At 51.1% G+C, this 16397-nt stretch overlaps 1 protein-coding gene across 8 annotated transcripts in view; it reads right to left on the reverse strand.

Moving 5' to 3' along the window:
* Positions 1–16397, reverse strand: part of SYT7 (synaptotagmin 7) — a 226772-nt gene that overhangs the window by 49348 nt on the left and 161027 nt on the right. For 7 of the 8 annotated variants that reach the window (XM_076068560.1, XM_076068559.1, XM_076068564.1 and 4 more), the window contains exons 2-4: positions 5966–6007; positions 2380–2483; positions 938–1035 (exon numbers count right to left, since the gene is read on the reverse strand). In XM_076068560.1, the coding sequence (XP_075924675.1) occupies positions 938–1035; positions 2380–2483; positions 5966–6007 (244 nt within the window). Of the gene's footprint in view, positions 1–937; positions 1037–2379; positions 2484–5965; positions 6008–16397 lie in introns of those variants that run through there. The other variant, XM_076068565.1, reaches the window with a different exon arrangement.

Raw genomic sequence — 16397 nt, forward strand, 5'->3', positions numbered from 1 at the left:
TGAGATCCTGGGTTCAAATCCAGGTTTTAGTCCCACAATTGTACCGAGTTCATGATTCGAGTGAGCCAATGGTGTCAGCCCGGTCACCAACAATTGAGTAAAAATCGGATCACGTAAAATTTCCGTGTTTTTTAATGCTTAATTTGGCAAAACTGTGAGAATAAAAATGTTTGCTTTTCATTGCCATGCGACAAATATTTCTGCATGTGGGAGAGTTCAAGCAACCCGCATAGGGTGTGAATAGGAACTTTGACCAGTACAGGGGATCGCAGAAGTAGTTCTATGATAGATCCTTCAGCGGGCCACTCTCTAACAGGGACGTGGGGACCCATCCCCTTGCGTCGTGACGCCGGTGGTGCGGCCTCTCACTATCGTGCGGCTGGAAGAACCATTTATGTTGTAGTCGTGAAGCTGCATCACCCTAACCGTCCCCACCAACCCCCACCTAAACTGCCTCACCCCTGCCACAACCCCCCACCACTACCTAAAGTAGCCCAACCCCCCTGTAATGGAGGGAAGGGCTGGGCCTAAACAGGAAAAGGCGGGGCCTAGAGAAGAAGGGGTGAGGCCTAATCAGGAAGGGGTGGGGCCTAAGGAGGCAGAGTTGGACCCTTAAACGGTTGAACTACCCTCTTTGATTGAAAGTAATCGGCGCAGCAGGTAGCAGTAACATAACGTTAGTGCTGCAGATGTGGCCACGGGCCAACTAGTTGGAATAAAATCGGCGCAAAGCAAAAAAAACCAACACAACTCAAAAAACAACGGACACGGAGGTAGGTGGGGAAAAGTCATAAGACCGGTCGTTAAGATCACTGGGAATCGCGAGACAAAACAGTGGGTGGCTGTAGTCAGTCGTTTGCGTGCGCTTGGGGGTATGTGTGTGTTATGCCCGCGCGTGCGTGTGTGTGACACATGCAATGGGGGGGGGTTCACGTACTTCATCAGCTTCTTCTCGTTCCGCAGCTTGACGCTGCCATCGTAGCTGTGTTCACCAATGCTGCCTTCTTCATTTGCAGGGTCCTTGTATTCCCTGGTCTGAAAATAAGCAATGCCAACAACAGCAACTTGTGTTTATACTGCAAAAGACAAAGATCCCCGGTGTAGCCTAAAGACGCTTTTGGAACAAGTGCTGTTAGTGAGCACGACACCCAGCCGCCTTTGTCTCCCAAGTGGCGATATTTGAGGCTGAGTCAACCTAAGGGAGGCTCAGGCACCGTTGCCAGTGTCATAGAACAGCGCATTAAGCGTGACACAACCCGCCTCCCCACTGTGCCCATATTGTAACAAGTGCCTTATGGGCGCAGAGTTTTAGCCTGGGGGACCCCCGAGTGGCAGCTGTCCATGTCTGGCACAAGGTGAACACAGCACCGACCTGCAAGAGGCCATTTGTCTGCACGTGAGTTGGCGATGTTGCTTACGGCCAATGTTAGAAGATAGTGACGGCAATGGTAGGAGCATTGGCAGCGATATCGAAGCACCAAGTGTCGGGACCTAAGATACTACCCAGGGTTTAATTTAACTCGGCCTCGGACTTTATTTAATGAAATAACCAAAAAATGTGCGCCTTTTTTTTTTAATAGGACAACTGTGGCTGTCCAATCGAAGCGACTGGCCACCTGCAATAGGAACGTGGAATTTCGCTGCCTCAGGGCCGACAACGCAGATCAGCACCGCCCCTCCAGCCCCACCCCCCATCCCCATCGCTCGTTTGAGCTGGGAGGCTCAGTGAATTTTTCGTGAATCTTTCAAATCAGTTTGGCAATCAGATTAAGATTAATTTGCTAACCGTGGTCTGGTTGCTTACATTTCGGTCGATGATCCATAATATTATTCTATTTTGCTTTTGCCAAAGCGGCACTCGCAAAGATGGACTTGATGGCCATCGCCGGATAAATTGCGACTGTTAAGTCACAGCCGCCAGTAATGACATCCTCTTATGCGTAGCTTTTCAATCTGGAAAAAAATGTAGGATTTACTTATTTAATATATACGGTAAGTCCTCACTCAACGCGTGTTTACACAACGAGTTGTCGCAAGAGTGCAGTTCTTCCATTAAGGAACACTTCCCGTTGAAACGCGGAATGTGCACCGTTATAACGCGGTTTCTAAGAGGTCGACAACTACTTTCTAGAGCTGCGCGGCAGAGCGGAGTGATACAGTCAGAGGAGTGATACGGTGACGCGGCACCAAAGCCTCAGCTATATGTCCCGCCATCTCACTGTGCGGTGTGCGTAGTAGGACATCATATCTGGCCAAACGTTAGCGTTGCATTATTCGTGGAGAAATCGTTTTCGCTTAAAGCGGCAACTTTTCGGGAAAGCTTCCACAAGTGTACGCGAACGAGGACTTTCCCTTCTCTCGCTTCCCCGAGGTTCTTACCATGGTCCGCTGACACCACTTACAGAAGCCACAGGCGGCGATGATGGCTGTGAAACAAACGGCCAGGACGGCCGAGACCAGCAGCACCAGCACCGGGAAAGAGTCTGCTTCACGGAGAAGACAAAGACAAAGATCATCCCCCGTGTAGCCTCCGCAATACTGATGGGGCAAGTGTGTGTTTAGCGAGCAGCACCTATGAAGAGCCCGCCACGGAACAGCGCCACGCCCAGATGCATTTGACTCCCGAGCACCGTTGATTGGAGTTTTTTTTTTTACACGCTGAATCAGATACTCATTTAGGGCTGAGTCTACCTAGGGGAGGCCCAGGACCGAAACCCAGAGTTGCAAGTGACTGAGGAGCGACATGAGCAACATGCTTGCCGGGACTTGAACCCAGGTTCTTGGCTTCAAAGCAGACTGCGGTAACCACTGGCGGCCACCACTCTGCCCTGTTGTTCGATCGTACTTCAGATTTCACTCGCCGCTGGCACATGAGCCATGACCGGGGGAACGCAACTCGGGTCGGCGGGTTCGTGAGCGAAGTTACGCAGAGTTAGCTGTCGTAGATTCGATAAGGGGGGTAGGGGGTGGTGAAGATGAGAGGGAGGTGGGGGGCCTCGTGTCTCGGAGGGGCTGCTGTAATTGAGCTGTAGCCTCCTCGCCCCCCCCTGATTGCGCGTCTCTATCCCCCAGGTACGCGCAGAATAGCTTTCTCGTAATTAGGTAAAAACCCGGCGAGCGCTAAACCAATTTCCAATTATAACTCGGGTGCTAATGAAAGACAAACGTCGCTAAATGCGATAGAGGATCGCGGGGGAGATTAATAGCCCGACACGGGCACTCAGCGCGTCAGCGTAACAAAGGCTCGGCATTGGCATTCGCGGGTGAAGTATGGACATTACGGGAAGGACGACGTCCACACACACGCTCGCTCGGGATGAGTTTGGGGTTTTATCGTTTCGGATTTTCGTGTTTTGGGGTCGTTTGAATGATTGTGACATTTGAACGTGAATGCAACGTCACCCAATGTCACTAAACGATATTTAGAATAAACTATTCAATGTATATATATTTTTTATTTTACCAGGTAAAGGGCTACTGAGCTGCTACGTAGCTCTTTTTTAGACACGACCTGGCCACAAATGATAGCTCAACGGAGTTGCTTATCACGTGGATATGTATGGCAGCAGCCAAATACTCTAAACTAGTGGTTCTTAACCTGAGGTACACGCACCCCCTGGGGGTGCGAGATGCCCTTGCTGAGGGTGTGAAACGTGGCCAGATTTTTTTAGATGGTAAATAATCAAAAACACAAATTAAGCACGGGCGCATAAGTACAACTACTTTGTTCCATCAAACCTATGTATTTATTAACATTATATACGTATTTTTTCGATTGAGAACAAAAGGGGTGCAGGCTGCAGCAAAGGTTAAGAATCACTGCTCTACAATGCATGTTGACTCGAAATGTGGAGGAGAATAGCCGGAGGACCCGGATAAAAAAAAAATCCACGCAATTACGAGGAGAGAGAGAGACATGCAAACTCCAAATATACAGCTATCGGGTTCGAACCCATGGCTTCCTGTATACCGGGCGAGGTAGTTAACAGTGTGTCGTTGGCAGAATCGGGTTTGCTTGAACCGCTTCTGGTGAACTGCCAGATGCAGGCTGCGCTTCGTCCACTAGGAGCGTTGGGGCGCCACCCACACCAAGCAGCTGGAGATAAGAAATTATTTTTCTAATAAAACATACTTTTCTATAAATTGTTTTGCTTAAAAAAAAGTATTCTTTCAACGTGAATTGCCTAATGAAGATAACATTTTCAGTTGTTCACGTTAAAAACCGCTGCAACACCGCAGTCTGATTTGTGCCTCAGGGAGGTCCTCGGGGTGGCTGTGAAGGCGTCCGAGTGAGAGATGTCCCTTCATGCATTGTGATTAGCTTCGAGCATTATAGCCACGTCGTTTGAGGCCCATTCAGGGTGCAGTAGGTCACGACTTTTGGCAGTGTCAAAGGAGTTGTGTAGTGTGGACTTGAGGGCCATGGGGACAGTATTTGAGTGCGTTGTTGTGTTTCGTATTGTTTATGAATGCCGACCGTTGGTAGACAATGCAGTGACATAACTTTCACGGGAAGGCCAATAACATGACGAGGTTTTTCTTAATTAGAACACCGTCTTTTCAGAGGTCACTCACACCAGCCCCACCTAATGGCTTTATTTTGGTGATGTCGAAAACGTTTTTTGGTTTGGCCATGTTTGTTTGTTGTAGTACGGAGTTACACGGTGGCCTTAATCTAAGTTGTCTTGTGGTTGTTGTTGTTTGACTTGCATCTCACTGGGATTTTTGCACACAGCGTTGGTGTATGGTGCTTTTTCAGGAATATTTTGCTGTTTTTCCTGGATTTTCTGTTTGCACAGTCACATAGTCACTTTAAGATGTTTTTCTTGTTCATGCTTTTTGTTTTTTGCTTGTTGTGGTTGCACCCGAGTCAAGAGCCGAATGGCTCACAGGGCTATACCAAATAAATGAAAACTGAAAAAACGAGCCGCCACCGGCCACATGTTTATAGGCAATGTATGTATGTTGAACTTCTTTCGCGCCGTACGTAGCCAACCGTACTGAGCGGAGGGGTGGGGGAAGGACAACAAACTAAACACAACAACAAGCAGTTCAAAAGTGAGTTTTCAGTCTTGTTGATTTTAAAAGTGCATAGTTCCAGTGGCTTAATGTCGGAAGAGCGTTCCAGACGGCCGCAGAAGCGCATCTGACAGCGCAGAATGCAGTGACCACCGTCGTTGTCCGATTGTTAGTTGGCGTGATGGTTTATGCTCCTTGCCGATATCAGAAAGGTATTGTGGTTCATTCGTGGCAAGCACTCTGTGTGTAATGAGTGCAGAGAGGCAAGGGACTTCCCTCTCTGTAAGTTATGGGACCTCATTAAGACATGTAACTATGCAGTACAGTCGGAGATTACACGCACAAAAGGTCTACACGTTTTCCATCAACACTGCGGCCCTAACAGAAAACTATAGCAGTCAACGTTTTAGGCAACGATTATTCAAACCACATCGAGCTGCCGGAGAGATAAAGTGGAAAATAAGAGTTGGAGATCGCACACTATATTATGGGGAGCTGGTGAGACTTTGTTTAAAGTTTTCCGATTATTCGTTTTTAAATAGAGACGTGAATGTTTACACTCAGTAGTTGTCGAGTAACAGACAAAGCCCTCATTAATCACAGTAATTTCGACTAAATAAACTCATTAAAAGTTAATATAAAACGTCCTTGGCATATTGCAATGTGGAAAGACTTGTTCTCGTTTCACACAAAAAATGGACAATCATTACAGCCATCGTCGTGCGGGATATACAAACACAGAACAAAACTGGGAGGCAGTTAATCCTGTGAAAAGAGAGAGAGGGGAGAGGGAGGGGAGGGAGAGGGGAGGGAGAGACGTGGACGACACGAGCCCTGGGCGGCCGCCATTTGTAAACCGGGCGGCCGCCATTTTTAAACAGGGAGGCAGCCATTTTTTACCGGAGGGCAGCCATTTAAAAAAAATAAACTTTCGCTTCGTACTTACCCAGGTGGGCTCGGAAATCCTGGGACGTGTGGGACGCGACACCTGGGGACGGACAGGGAGACAAACCCGCACGTCATGGCCAATGTTATTCAAACAGGGATTCTGGGCAAGGTGACTGGAGATCACACAGCAGCAGCAGCAGCAACATCGCCCCCTACTGTGAAACTACTGCCGACTGTGTGCTGCACAGAATCACAATCTTGTTATGTTGAGGAATACACTGGAGGAATCCGATGAGCTATGAAGCTCTTTTCCCCCCACAACAACAAACAATCCAAAAAACACGACACGAGTGCAAAGTATAGGAAAGGTAAAACAAATCACCAACAGCAGCAGCAGTGCCTTCGTGATTTAATCGGCCTGCGCTGTTAAGAATGACAGCGCCATTACCGACATGAACTTAAATACTCTTTTTATGTATTTATTCAAAGGGCACCACGGTGGCTAGGAGACGTTGTCTTGCTCGCCTGGTATGCAGGAGGCCAGGGGTTCGATCCCGACCATGACACCTGCTGTATATTTGGAGTTTGCATCTCTCTCTCTCCCCGTGGTGGCGTGCATTTTTTCCTCCGGGTCCTCCGGTTTTTCCATCTGCATTTAGAAACATGCATTGAGATTATTTAGGTGCTATAAATGTCCAAATGCTTGGCCGCTTTGTTGAGCTATCTTTTGTGGCCAGGTCGCTTCTGAAAAATAAGTTAATACCTCAGTGGGCTTTGCCTGGTAGGATGGGGATGGTTTAGTTGAATTTGTGTGTGTTTGGGTGATTTGTTTACCTTTCTCGTACTCTTCACTACTATCGTGCTTTTGTACTATTGCTTGTTGTAACGTTCTTATCCATATGTGAAAAAGAGCTTCATAGGTCATCTGATTCCTCCTCCAAGTATAAATAAACATTCTGATTCTGGCGTGGCAGTTTTGTTTGTTTGTCTGACGGGCGATGAACGAGCCCATTGCGGCGATGCCCGCAGTCATTGTGATCTTGGAGAGTCGAAACGAGGCCGCCAAGTTTCACGAATCACTCTCTCCCCACCGGGTCCGTCCACCCAGCGGAAACTAATCGGGCAACACCGCAATTAAGTGGAGGATCGGCAAGTGACGCGTCTGGTGGGGGGTAAAGCGTGGGTGGGATACTTCCCTCCTCTTGCCAAAGACGGTCTGACCAGCGTGGAAGAGGTGGCCAAGATGACGCCCTGAGAGGGAAACTCTCTACAGCTCGCTCTGCGTGGAGGCTCTTTCTGCCAGCGGTGGCGTGAGCAAGTCATTGCAGGGCTGCGCCTTTGTCTTGTGTACACTACTCCTGCAGCACCACAGCCAGGGCACAGGAAGTGCAAAGGTGCATGGGAGGTGGGGTGGGAGGTGCAATGCCCGGGTAATGCACTGAGAGGCAGCAAGGAGAACGCTAGGTTTTCTCCTACACCTATACATGCTCCCGATACCGCCTTAATATATATGTAGAGGATCACAGAGCTTGGGCAATCGTTGGTAGCGCCGGCTCATGGCGTGGTGGCTACATTCCCGTTCCTTGTCTGTGTTCCTCCTCACGCCTCCGAAGTCGTCCTCTCTATACGATAGCGAGTGACTACTTTGCAGCGGTCCGTTACAAGTTGAAATTTTTATATTGTTATCATATTGACTAGCTATTACTGTTTACCAGGTGAGGCCCACTGAGCTATGTAGCTCTTTTTAAGAAGCGACCAGGCAACAAATTATAGCCCAACGAAGTGGTGTATCACGTGGAAATTTATAGCTGTCAGATACTCTAAACGCATGCTGTTGACTGTAAATGCAGAGGGAAAACCCGAAGGACTCGGAGAAAAATCCACGCAACCACGAGGAGAGAAAGAGACACGCAAACTCCAAATATACAGCAGCAGGCGTCAGGGTCGGGATCGAACCTACGAGCTCCTGTACACCAGACGAGGTAATTAACATCTCCTAGCCACCGTGATGATGATGAGAGAGAGAGACACCGCAAACTCCAAATATACAGCAGCAGGCGTCAGGGTCGGGATCGAACCTACGAGCTCCTGTACACCAGACGAGATAATTAACATCTCCTAGCCACCGTGATGATGATGAGAGAGAGAGACACCGCAAACTCCAAATATACAGCAGCAGGCGTCAGGGTCGGGATCGAACCTACGAGCTCCTGTACACCAGACGAGATAATTAACATCTCCTAGCCACCGTGATGATGATGAGAGAGAGAGACACCGCAAACTCCAAATATACAGCAGCAGGCGTCAGGGTCGGGATTGAACCTACGAGCTCCTGTACACTAGGCGAAGTAATCAACATCTCCTGGCCACCACGGCGCCCCCAACTAAACTGCGGTGTCACCCAATTATGTTGCTGGGTGGACAGGGGCAGCATAAGGCATGGGGTGATTTAAAAAGTTTTAACTTGGAAAACTCTTTTTGACTCGACGCCACCATGCCAAGCGACTCCACGGGGCGAACGGCTTCTTCGTTAATGAACGCGTGAAGGCGAATTGAGTCAAAGGGGCGAGCTAAGTTTAATCGGGCCACGCCGAGCACCCACGGAGTGACAATCCACACGATTAAGCTCACACTGAGTGGGAGTCACCAAACCTCCCAACTATTCCAAACCCCGCGTCGCTCATAATCCACACTCGGGGTAATATTTTCCAAATTCGATATATATTTTTTTTACAATTTTTTTTTTACAATTAATTTCGCTTGTCATGTGAATATTTGACGTTGCTTTCCAGCCCGGTTATATGGGTAGATGTTGTGATTTAATTTGTGGCAATTTTAACTGGTAACGTGACGCTACCACAACTCCGTAGGTCGAGGAGGTGGAGGAGGAACCACGGACGAGTGGGAAGGCAGCAGCAGCAGCCACGCGGGTGAGGAGCCAGGGAGCTACCAACAATTACCCACGCTCTGCGGTCCTCTGCATGTTTAGGTGTTATTGGCCAAATGACGCGTGCTTATTCGCACATGTAAATTCCATATCTGATCGCCTTGTTTTTGCAGTACGGTGACGCGCGGTCAGAAGCGAACGGTGATGTGCGCTGGTGTGGCGCGTTGTGCGTAAGGTGCAACGCGGCTATTCCAACTCGCGTGCCGAAAGATTTTCACCGCGACGAAAATTGGCGAGGCGTGCCAGAGTCAGATGGACCGAGACGGGCATGGCGACGGCTTTGGGAGACCCTTCGGTCAGCAGCGGATAGACCATGGCTCACGATGATGGCGACGGCGACGACGACAAACGACGATTGGAAAGCCGGTGACTGCTAAAGAGGAGATTCGTCGTTGGTAATTTACACTTCAGCCAAAAGCCGAACCCCTCCTGACCAAAGTGAATAAAATAACACGGTGGGTTTTAACCCCCGCCCCCCCTTTCCCCCTAACCCCTTCCCTCCTCCCCCCCCACAATTTCTTTCAACAGAGCGAATGCTCCGAGCAGATTTGGAGCCCGCAGTTATTAACTCCCCGTGGCTATTTTGACAAAGCGCTGCAGAAAAAATGTCAACTCCACACCCGCAGTCGTTACCGGCGCCGAGGATGGGGGCGATGGTGGGGGCCGGTGGGGGGGGGGGCGGCAGTGGGGGGCGGGGGGGGAGTGGAAATAGTCGAGCCCCGTTAAACGGCGGCAGGGCCGGCTGAACGGCGTGCGCGGCACTTCCAGCGAACGCTCCGTGCTTGCCTTGGTGATTTTTCATCGTAAAGGTTTTTTTTTTGGAGGAGGGGGGGGGGGCGTTTGGATCGCGTAAGTATAAATCCGTCGTAACCCTCCACCACCCGACACAGCCGGTAAGGTTTGTCACGTAAAGATAACGTGGCAGTGAAATCTTGATTTGAAGCTTTCGTGACTGCAGGAATCCAAACTCTTTGGTTCTTTCGGTAAAGTCACTGTAGGTAGAAAATAAATAAATAAAAATCACGACGTTTCGGGCGCAACACAACGTGGCAGTGAGTTGCTGCTTCGGCCCAGCGGCGTGTTGGAGAGTAAATCCACAACGTTTACAATTTGTATATTTCCAACAAACCGGTGGGCTGAAGTAGTAACCAATTGGCACGTTTAGTTTACGTGACAAACCTTGCTGGCTGCGTCGACTGGTGGAGGGTTACGACGCATTTATACTTTCGCGATCCAACCCAGAACCCTTTATTATTCATGATGTTGGTTGCTAAAGCACCGCTGCGTCTAGCGTGATTTTCGTTAACGATCTTGAGCGCGGCGGTGTCAGTGGCTCTCTCCGTCCGTCCGTCAGTCCGGTGTATAGTCGTCCTTGGGCCAGACCAGATATCGGTATCAAAACTTCGATGGTGCCATTTGATTTGTTACACCAACGGAAGTAAAATAATACGTGATAACCTTCCCAAATGAGCAGCTGTTTAATTTTGCTCGCAGGAAGCCTGTTTTTCCACCTATCGCAATCACGCAATCACGGGAATTAGTATATAAGTCATGGTAATTACAACTAAGCTGCCACTCCACAAAGGTTGTCATATCAGAATATGTCCCACACACATCGAGGATTAGAAAAATCGTTACTAGACTTTGCCACCTCAGATGGTACCAATAAGTGATTGTTTTTGGTCTGGGCCCATGGACTAGTAACTCTGCACGATTTTCACGACGCAGCTGTTGCCACTGAGATGCTTCCGATTGCAAATAATTGTAGATTTAAATGTTTGCACGCTGGGCTTTCGCGACCCAGCGTGTTCACGATTCACAATTTCGCTTGATCTTGGGTCCGATCTTCGCGCCGTTTACTGGCACGCCAAAAAGAGCTGAAAATGTAACAAACGCCGTTAATTTTCTTGATGATAAACCACCTTCGCAACACACGCGGTCCGCTGACACGCGCGCGCACGTTCAGGCCACGGCGCTTGAAGCTAAAGGCGCAGCCCTGCGACCGCTCGCTCACGCCACTGCTGGCGGCAGGGGACCCTCCCGCTCAGAGGGAACTCCAGAGAGCTCCCCTCTACACGGCGGTATATTTCGGTAAAAGTCACGTAGCATCAAATAAAATAAATCACGACGTTTCGGGCGGAACACAAGCGTCCCGTCATCAGGTGGGAAATCCGTTCATTGAAAGCGTGCTTTCCCACCTGATGACGGACGCTAGGTGTGCTGCGCCCGAAACGTCGTGATTTCTTTTATTTTATACCTACGTGACTTTACCGAAAGAATCAAAGATAATGGATTCCTGCAGTCACGAGAGCTTCGACTCAAGATTGACGGTATATTTGGCCGACTCTTCACGGCGTCTCCGCGGAGGCGGCAGTGCCCACGCTTTGCCTCGCCGATCGCGCGCCCTGCTCTGTGTGGGGAGAGGGCAGGAGTTTGACAATCTCGCGCCGTCATTTTATTACACTGCGATTCCGCTGCTGCTGCTGCCGCTTGCTAACCGCTTGCTAACCGCTTATCCGGCCGCCACTGTGTAGACATCCCTCGGGTGCTTTAGAGACGCACACACAGATTAGGAATATATTTTTTTAGGTGGTGGTGGTGGTGCGGGAACCGCTTATTGTTAGTGTTGTTATCGTTCAAACGACGAGCTGGGTAATAAAACAACATCTTTTTGTTGATATATAAAAGTGATCTTTTCACCCCCCCCACCCCCCCACCCACCCACCACCACCACCTCACCCATGCCCGCCGAGCTTCTAATCAGAAACCCAGCGCCTCGCTAGAGGCGACAGCGCAGCCTTCACACACCACAACCCATACATCCTGGGCGGTGGTGGTGGTGGGGGTGCTCGAGACCCGCGGCCTGGTCACGGCACGGGCGCTGCAACGACGCGCCGTGCCAGTGCCTCGAGCAGGAGGGAGGGAGCCGTTCTCCCTCGCCGTCGTTTCGCAAGCGTTGTTTTTTTTTTTAAATCCCCAGACGCTCCGGTTTCTTCCCACGTATAATTCATCGGCGGAAACCATTTTAATATAAACATGTGTAAAGGACCGCAGATCTTGGGCAGTTGTTGGTGGTGACAGCTCACCGCCCTGGCTGTTACTGCTGCTGCTTTCCCGCTCCTCGTCTGTGGTTCCGCCTCCTGGTGCCTCTGAGTCGTCCTCTCTCCCTCTCTGAGTCGTCCCCCCTCCCTCTGAGTCGTCCTCTCTCCCTCTCTGAGTCGTCCTCTCTCCCTGTCTGAGTCGTCCTCTCTCTCTCTCTGAGTCGTCCTCCCTCTCTGAGTCGTCCTCCCTCCCTCTCCGAGTCGTCCTCTCTCCCTCTCTGAGTCGTCCCCTCTCTCTCTCTGAGTCGTCCCCCCTCCCTCTGAGTCGTCCTCTCTCTCTCTGAGTCGTCCTCTCTCTCTGAGTCGTCCTCTCTCCCTCTCTGAGTCGTCCTCCCTCCCTCTCTGAGTCGTCCTCCCTCCCTCTCTGAGTCGTCCCCTCTCTCTCTGAGTCGTCCTCCCTCCCTCTCTGAGTCGTCCTCTCTCCCTCCCTCTCTGAGTCGTCCTCTCTCCCTCTCTGAGTCGTCCTCTCTGAGTCGTCCTCTCTCTCTGAGTCGTCCTCTCTCTGAGTCGTCCTCTCTCTCTCTGAGTCGTCCTCTCTCTCTCTGAGTCGTCCTCTCTCTCTCTGAGTCGTCCTCTCTCTCTCTCTGAGTCGTCCTCCCTCCCTCTCTCTCTGAGTCGTACTCTCTCTCTGAGTCGTCCTCTCTCTCTGAGTCGTCCCCCCTCTCTCTGAGTCGTCCTCTCTCCCTCTCCGAGTCGTCCTCTCTCTCTGAGTCGTCCTCTCTCTCTCTCTGAGTCGTCCCCTCTCTCTGAGTCGTCCTCTCTCCCTCTCCGAGTCGTCCTCTCTCCCTCTCTCTGAGTCGTACTCTCTCTCTCTGAGTCGTCCTCTCTGAGTCGTCCTCTCTCCCTCTCTGAGTCGTCCTCTCTCTCTCTCTGAGTCGTCCTCTCTCCCTCTCTGATGCGTCCTCTCTCTCCCTCTGAGTCGTCCCCTCTCTCTCTCTGAGTCGTCCTCTCTCTCTCTCTCTCTGAGTCGTCCTCTCTCTCTCTGAGTCGTCCTCTCTCTCTCTCTGAGTCGTCCTCTCTCTCTGAGTCGTCCTCTCTCTCTCTGAGTCGTCCTCCCTCCCTCTCTTAGTCGTCCTCTCTCTCTGAGTCGTCCTCTCTCTCTCTGAGTCGTCCTCTCTCTCTCTGAGTCGTCCTCTCTCTCTCTGAGTCGTCCTCTCTCTCTCTGAGTCGTCTTCTCTCCCTCTCTGAGTCGTCCTCTCTCTCTCTGAGTCGTCCTCTCTCCCTCTCTGAGTCGTCCTCTCTCTCCCCCTCTGAGTCGTCCTCTCTCTCTCTGAGTCGTCCTCTCTCTCCCCCTCTGAGTCGTCCCCCCTCTCTCTGAGTCGTCCTCTCTCTCTGAGTCGTCCTCTCTCTCTGAGTTGTCCTCTCTCTCTCTCTGAGTCGTCCTCTCTCCCTGTCTGAGTCGTCCTCTCTCTCTCTCTCTGAGTCGTCCTCTCTCTCTGAGTCGTCCTCTCTCTCTCTGAGTCGTCCTCTCTCTCTCTCTGAGTCGTCCTCTCTCTCTCTCTGAGTCGTCCTCTCTCTCTCTCTGAGTCGTCCTCTCTCTCTCTCTGAGTCGTCCTCTCTCCTTTCTCTTTACGACAGCGAGGAGCGGATACTGTGCGTCGGCGGAGGCGTAGCCTCGCATCTCGACACCGCTACTCATTTGAAGTGTAACAAACATAACGAGCCCGAGACACAGGGACCGCTGAGATTAAAACAAAAACAGCTGAAAGCAAGGGCTGCCCCTCCAGAAGGTGAAAACGTAAACCCCGCTAACGAGAGCGGCTCACTCGTCACGGCACGCCGCTGGCTTGACAAACGACGACTTCAAGGAAACTCCTCGGATCAGGTCGCGCGTGTCCCACGCACGTGCACGCGCGCGCGCGACCCGCACAACGCATGTGCTCGCGCGCGCGCGAGCGCATCGAACGCGCGTTATTCGAGCTGTGCCAACAATACGTAGAAATCTGCGGCGAACTCCGGAATACGGCTCATCTCGAGCGAGCGACACGTGTGCGATATAGGAATAGGTTTTACCCTTTTAACTGGCACAAAAACTGACACCTTTATTCAAGGCATCATGTTTACAATGACCACAACACAAGCAGTCAAAATGCAAACAAAAAAGACAACTCTGATAATAATATGCACTGTCCTTGAATTTGATTGGTCCACACCCGAGACAGCTTTTCTTAGAGCCTAGTCTCCATTGGTGTTGGACCAGAAGACGCCAAAAGGCGTACATTTTGACTGCTTGTGTTGTGGTCATTGCAAACATGATGCCTTGAATAAAGGTGTCAGTTTTTGTGTCAGTTAAAAGGGTAAAACCTATTCCTATATCTTGTTTCTGGCAAAGGAGGTCTCATAACGTGTGCGATACTTTCAATGGACGTCTCTCGCAGGAGAAAATGCGGATTAACCTTTTTTTGTTGTTGTTGCAGCCGACAGACGCGAGACATTCCAACACGCCACCTTCCCCCCTCTGGAGAGGGGAGACCGTGGGAGGGGAGACTCGAACGTGCTTCGCCCTCGCTGGTGATCATCGGCGAACCATGGGCAAGGTGGTGGTGGCGGCTCACTGTGTGGGGGTGGGGGGGCCTCTACCCACACCGCCACGGTCACCATGACGGGACACGCGGTGTTGTCATCGGGGACTCCACGCGCTGTGGAATTCCAGAGGCAGACTGCGCAGCAGTGAGCCATTGGTGACCGCTCTGAGTGTGAGTCAGGACGAAACCAGCCCCACGCTTGTCTATCCCTGGGTCACCGCCGCCGCCGCCGCTGCTGCTGCTACCAATCAGGCGGTCGCATTCGCTCGGGCGTATTGTGACGGACGACTCGGAAGACAATGGGACCACAATGCACTTCTTCAGGAAGTTGGTGGCACGCGCGTTTGCGTCTTCCATAAAATCCGCGTCGAGCAAAAAATTCTCTAGAACCTCTATTAGTGGCTTAACTTGTTGCCCTTCCCCCACCCGCGATGCCTCCGATTAGCACGGTGGGCTACGTACGGTGCGAAAGAAGTTCAACGTACAATGTACGTGCGGGTGCTGGCTATGTACGGCGCGAAAGAAGTTCAACGTACAATGTACGTGCGGATGCTGGATGGATCGTGAGAGGTGGGGGCTGATTGGGGAGGAGGCCTTCATCCAGCAGTGGATTGACAATGACCCATGATGATGACGACGGAGTGTTAATTGCAGGAACGTTTAACAATTCCGTCTTAAGAGCAACTGGGAGAAGCCGTGACACTGAGCCCGCACCGCTGAGAGCCTGGGTTCAACTCCGGGTCTCAGCCACTACCTATGACTGGGTTCTCAAGTATAGCGAGTTGATAGTCTCAGCCTGGTCACCAGACTTACACAGAGACCCACAGACTCACAAAGAGATCCACAGACCCAGACATAGACCCACACATAGACCCACAGACTCACACAGAGACCCGTAGACTCACACAGAGACCCGTAGACTCGCACAAAGACCCATAAACTCACACATAGACCCACAGACTCACACAGAGACCCGTAGACTCACACAGAGACCCGTACACTCACAGAGAGACCCACAGACTCACACAGAGACCCGTAGACTCGCACAGAGACCCACGGACTCACTACACAAAGAACCCCATCGCATCGAATTTGCCGTTTCACTTGATTTTGATGCATTCCAGCTCTGAGAATTAAACGTGTGTTGGTGTGATCGACAGGCGAGGAACATCGTTAGCGGCGAGTCACCTCGTGAGTTCAACGTGAACATGTGGCCCCGTACGACGTTGTGCTTCTGAATCTGTCCACTGTGCACATTAAGAACATCCCATCAGCCAGCCGACACGGGGCCTACTGGGAGTGCATCATTTCGACGGCAATTGTTCAGCGCAAGCAAAACAAAAACATTCTCTGACCGGATTCGATAGTCAGTGTCTCGTCGGCAGAGTCAGGCTTGCTTGGTCGTGGGACACGAGGCCTCTCGAAGTGACGTCAAAAGTTAACCTCTGTGACGTCGTCTTGCTTACAAGGTAGTGCGCTGCTCGCTCATATCATTCACGCGGCATTCACAGTAGCACCGATTGGACTATAGCTGTGGCAAGAGAGAGAGAGAGAGGTGGGGTTCATTTCTCCATTCTTCAAACACAGCTTTTGGTCATTAAAAAGCACGTGCCAAATATGCAAATTCATCCAAGGTGGGTCATGTGACCCGCCCGCTTCCAATCGGGAACATGAACAAACGCAACGCACGCGATTGCGCAACGCCTAACCCCTTGGGCGAGCATGTTTAACGGATTGAATATGCCGGGGCACATGAATCTTCTCGGATGAAACGACATCCCTCCAGCCCCTCCGCGAGGACCCTGGGAAGTAAATTGTGCGGCTGATTATGACAAGCGGGCAGAAATATTGCGCAATCGGCGTCGTCTTCAGCGCTCCCTCCCCTCCGTCGCTCGCTCGCTTTCGAAGGCAGGATGA

The sequence above is a fragment of the Petromyzon marinus genome, chromosome 21 (genome assembly GCF_048934315.1).
Source record: "Petromyzon marinus isolate PM22_M1 ecotype Great Lakes invasive population chromosome 21, UKy_Petmar_22M1.pri1.0, whole genome shotgun sequence".
In the NCBI taxonomy this organism is placed as follows: Eukaryota; Metazoa; Chordata; class Hyperoartia; order Petromyzontiformes; family Petromyzontidae; genus Petromyzon; species Petromyzon marinus.